General features: G+C 39.2%; 1 protein-coding gene across 1 annotated transcript; it reads right to left on the bottom strand.

Moving 5' to 3' along the window:
- Positions 1–2701: 2701 nt before the first annotated feature.
- LOC137952610 (uncharacterized) lies at positions 2702–3729 on the bottom strand. The gene is made up of 2 exons (XM_068799684.1): positions 3418–3729; positions 2702–2719 (listed from the first exon to the last, which is right to left on the bottom strand). Exons 1-2 carry the CDS (start codon positions 3727–3729, stop codon positions 2702–2704), a joined length of 330 nt encoding a protein of 109 aa, XP_068655785.1.
- Between the last annotated feature and the right edge of the window lie 1635 nt (positions 3730–5364).

Genomic DNA, 5364 nt, shown 5'->3' with positions numbered 1-5364 from the left:
AACCAATGCTGTTGGGGGGAGGTGGTAAGACGCTGCTCAAGGAGATAGTTCAGGCTGCAATGATCGGTCCGTATGAGAAATGGGTGCCCCCAGAGATAGGGCCGCTAGTGCTGGATGGCTTTCGCTAACCGATCAGTTCCCTTTCATAGGCAGCGAGTTTTGATGGTGTTGGCCCAGCTGTCTGCTGAAATAAGCTATCAGGTGGCCATGTTGCTATAATACTACGCCGATACCCCCACCAGACACATCACATTCAACCACAAACAAGTCATCAAAGTCTGGTAGCTGCAAGACCGGCGCTGAAGATAATGCTGCATTCAACTGCTGAAAAGAAGAAGCTACTGTCTCGGATCAGAGAAATGCATTTTTCTTAAGGAGATTGTTGAGTGGAGTAGCAATTTGTCCGTAGTTACGGATGAATTTTCAGTAATAACCAGCAAGCCCCAAAAAACCCCTTAATGCGGAGATGGATGTGGGAAGAGGTCAGTCGGTGACTGCCTATATTTTACTCTGGTCGACCTTCACACCCTCTACTGATATAACGTGCCCCAGATATGCCACTTCGGATGTGCCTATGGAACTCTTGGTTTGGTTTAAACCAAATGATGGGAACGTAAGATAGTAAAAACTTGGTGAAGATGATGAAGGTGCTCGTCCCAATTTTTGCTATATACTAGGATATCATAAAAAAAAAAACAAGAACAAACTTTCTCAGGAGAGAATTAAAAACCTCATTCATGAGGGTCTGGAAAGTGGAAGGGGCGTTAGATAGACCAAATGGCATGACTAGAAACTCGAAATACCCATGGTGCGTCCTAAACGCTGTCTTCTCCACATCGGTCGGATGAACCCGAATCTGATGATAACCTGACTTCAGATCCAACTTTGTAAATAATGTAGCTCCATGTAATTCATCTAATAACTCATCAACCACTGGTATAGAAAATTTATCTTTAATTGTATGAGTGTTGAGATCCTTGTAGTCAACACAAAACCGCCAAGACCTGTCATGTTTCTTGACCAGTAACACGGGGAATGAAAAGGGAGACCTGCTGGGCTGAATAATTCCTTGGGTGAGCATAGTTTGGCATTGGCGCTCAATTTCATCCCTCTGTAAGTGGGGGTAACGGTAAGGCCAGACCACCACTGGTTCGGTCCCCAATTTCAACCTTATGTGGTGATCACAATGGCGAATAGGCAAGAGGGCAGTAGGGGACTGAAATAAATCGCCAAATTCTTTATGTAAAGTAGTTAACTTACAGTGCTCAGCGCTCTGGACCTGAATTTCTTGAAGTGTGTAAGGCGTAGTAGCATGTGTGCCATGAAGGGTAATCTGAAGCTGGGCAACTGTAAACGTCATGGTAAGTGATTTGAAATAGCACAAGATAGGCCCCAACGATTGGAGCCATTTAATTTCGAGTACCAAGTCAAACCCCGCCAGTGGAATGACCGAAAAATCGGCTACAAAGGAGTGCCCCTCAATACAAAATGGTGTGGCTGTAGAGATACCCGCACTGGAGATTTTGGCCCCATTGGCCACTGAGACGGATATTCCGGTGTTCTGCTGAATTACCAACCCAAGCTATTTTGCGGCTGGCTGACTTATGAAGTTGTGGGTGCTGCCAGAGTCAACTAAGGCCAGTAACTGGAGGTGTTGCAAACCCGCCCTAACTTGCATTGTGTTGGAGCTGTGCATACCAGTCATAACATGGAGTGAAATAGCTAGTGCATCCTATTCGGCTTCAACACTGTCTTCCATTGGCTGAACTTCATCTGTGTCATCGAAGACCTCCAAACAGAATAACCTCTTGCATAGGTGACCCTGGCCATATTGTTCATCACAATCAAACCAACCCGTACCAAAACCAATATACATAAAAAGGAAAATTTCATAATTTAATTTCTACGCCTGTTTATTATCCGGGATGCTATGGAGTCCATAACAGATAACCAAACTCGGTACCACATAGCCAATAAAGAAACATATCTTATATTTAACATCAAGTTTACTTCTAACAGTAGAATCAATATAAATATAAGAAACGCAACAAAGAAAGTTTCAAGAAAGAAAGGTTTATCTTTTTGCCTGTCCAGACCTCTTTTGGTATTTTGCAATCCGATAGTGTCGAGGGACCTCTGTTGATCAAATAGGCAATGGTGCTAAGAGCCTCAGACCATAACATGTTTGGCAATCCTGCATGTAATCTCATGCTCCTAGCATGCTCATTCAAGGTCCTATTCATCCTCTCTACACCATTCTATTGAGGTTTTCTAGGAATAGTCTTCTTCATCTTGATTCCATAATCAACAAAATATCTCTTGAAATCATCATCTATGTATTCTCCTCCATTATTAGACTACATGCACTTCACCTTCAAATCTGTCTCTTTGATGACCTTTGTTCTCCATCTCTTGAATGTATCAAAGACATCAGATTTATTTTTTAGGAAATAAACCCATACCTTTCTACTTGCATCATCAATAAATGTTACATAGTAGTTAGAACCACCGAGGGAAGTAACAATTGAAGGCCCCCCCACATCTTTGTGAACCAACTCCAATTTTGCTATTTTTTGCTCTTTTTGCCTTAGAAAAGCTAACGCTTTTCTGTTTGCCAACAATACAACCTTCACACAAACTGTTGTTTACAGTTTTCAACCTTGGTAGCTTCCCTTTGGATTGAAGCACTTTCATTCCCTTCTCACTCATGTGACCGAGCCTATAATGCCACAATTCAAAATCAGTAACAGCATTAGGTACTGCAACCGTGTCTCTACAACTAGAAGTGATGTAAAGACTTCCAGTTTTAACTCATAAAACAACCATGGCTCCCTTCGTGACTTTCCTGGCAGCACCATTAAAAGTCTCATTTTAACCCTCATCATCAAGCTACTCTACTTAGATCAGATTACACATCAGTTTTGGTACATGTCTCACCTTGTGAATTTTTCACATTGACCTGTTTGACATCCTCAAACTCATATTACCGATTCTTCTTTATGTGGCCAACTTGCCACAATTCTAGTACTCCACATTCCTTCCGAATTTGGACTTGCTTATTCCATTCCTTGACTTTCCTCTACCATTGCCCTTATTGGAATTCCTCTCGAAGTTCCTGCCACTAGTATCGACCTTTAGGGTAGCATTTGATGTCTACAATTTTTCGTAGTCTTTTTTTGACGAAATTCTTCTACAAGAATGGAATCCCGAATTTCATTAAAAATCAACTTCCCATTGCCTACAATTTTACTAACTGCAACCCTCATAGCCTCTCAACAATTTTGTAGAGACGCCAAAAGAATTAATGCATGAACCTCATCATCAAATTTGACAATCATGCTAAACTCATTCAAATGCGTTGCTACTAATGTATTTTCTGTCATCTTTAAATTGAAGAATTTTTTTTTTGAGATGTACCTTATTATTTGCAGAAGGCTTATCATACATATCTGACTGAATCTTCATCATCCCCACTATGATTTCTCTGATGCCACGTTGTGAGCGATGTTGTTTGATAGTGTTAACCAGACCACTCTCAACACCTACTCTCAACACCTGTTTATCAAGGAGAATCCACTCATCATCTTTCATACCTTCTGGTTTCATATCTAGCAGTGGTGAGTGCAACTTTTTACTATATAGATAATCTTCAATCTGCATCCTCCAGAATGTAAAATCCATACCATCAAACTTGTTGATTCCAAGTGCCGATCCGTCTCGGCCAGCCATTGCTCTCAATCATGAACCAAAGCTCTGATAGCACTTGTTAGGAATTAGACGTCCTAATTCCAAACTAATGAGATCAATAATAATAATTACGAAAGAAAGGAAAAGCAAGCACGTCACCCAGTCTAAAGGTGGCAGAGGAGGTAAATAAAATGATATTTATATGGATGACATAAGGGTGTAATTATGTAAGATGATGCATGTCCACTTATGTCTTTTATGTCATACAGCTGGTAGCCTTATGGGCATGTAGTCATTCTAAACCTCCTCCCAAAACTATAAATAAGAGCCTTAAGGCATGGGGTAGAGCATCAAGCTTCTCCTCTTCTAATAATTTTGCCTAGCCTATTCTATCTTTTCCCAAGAGCTCTCTCTTTCTCTTTCTCAACCAGTCGTCCGTCTCTTCCTCTTTTCTTCTTCTCTCTTCTTCTTTTCTTCTCTTATTCTTCCTCTATTTTTCCACCACCTTGATTGAGGCCTTCCACCTTGGAATCCTAAATTCCACATGGTATCAGAGCAATGGTTTTAGGATTCCAAATCCCTTGGTTAAGGTGTTAATCATACGAGTTTGTCAAGATTGCCAAGTTGGAGTTTTGGTTGAAGCAAAATTGAGCAACTTGTGCTCATCCAATATAAGTATCCTTCTCTTATTTTGATGAAATATTTTTTAATGATTAACCTCATGAAGAAGGTTGGAGAATGAGTATTCTCCTTTTATTTTCATGAAGATTAAGTGTTGCTACTTTGTATGAATCAATTTAAGGCTTTTTATTTAGTTTCCTCTCATTCATACAAATTTCACTAAAGGAGCAGTTTTCTATATCTTAATGCTGTTTTTTATTTTTGGAAAATTATTGGAATCAAGACTAGCTGATTCTCTACTGAAATCATAGTGTATTATGCTTAGTACCATGATAAAAATTCATTAAACTGCCCCTCAAAGACTATTACTCTTGGCTGTTTATTGTTTGTTTTTCTCCACCATTGAATTCTTGGTTGATGCAAGGCAAAGAGGATTTTTTTAGCAAGAAAGGTGTTGAATTAGGCAACATTTAGGTCCTTCTAATTAGGATTATATTCTTTCTATTTCTTTAAATACTCAAGAGTCAAAGGAGAGTCCAAAGGCAGAGATTTCTTTACATATGGGGCATGCACTTAAGGAGGAAAGTTTCCTTCTTTGGAATTGACTTGATTTTAAGCAAGATTTGATGATTTAATTTGATCTTCTTTTGAATTTTGAGATTATTTCTTGATTAAAAATGATATGAGAATCCTTCTAGATTGCATGGGCCAGCATGTAGAATGTTTTTTCTTTTTTGAATGCATTGAGGTTTGAATTTAAGAAAAACTACACTTATTATGTACTCTCCTTGATTCATTTGTTTCTCTCTTAGCTTAATTCTGAATTGTAGTGCCCTATACATAAATCTAGGTTGATTCTCTCCTGATTTACTTCATCTTTGGCTTTAGAACCAAAAGGACGTATGGTTAAGAGATTGGTGTCCCACGTTAAAGGAAAAAGGGGAGCAGATATTTTAGCAAGTGTAAGGGATTATTTGTTTAGGGGTTAACATTTCATGGCTGAATATATTTGATTTAATATGGCTGGGAAAAATGACCCACTAAAAAACACCACAA

This window comes from Aristolochia californica, unplaced genomic scaffold (assembly GCF_029961685.1).
Source record: "Aristolochia californica isolate CCGP_79_NKW_82.1479 unplaced genomic scaffold, dmAriCali1.0.hap1 SCAF_16, whole genome shotgun sequence".
In the NCBI taxonomy this organism is placed as follows: domain Eukaryota; kingdom Viridiplantae; phylum Streptophyta; class Magnoliopsida; order Piperales; family Aristolochiaceae; genus Aristolochia; species Aristolochia californica.
This window is presented reverse-complemented; position numbering and strand designations above follow the sequence as displayed.

Excerpts from the sequence above, each read along its gene's own strand:
- LOC137952610 (XM_068799684.1), bottom strand. The coding sequence starts at position 3,729 with ATGGCTGGCCGAGACGGATCGGCACTTGGAATCAACAAGTTTGATGGT.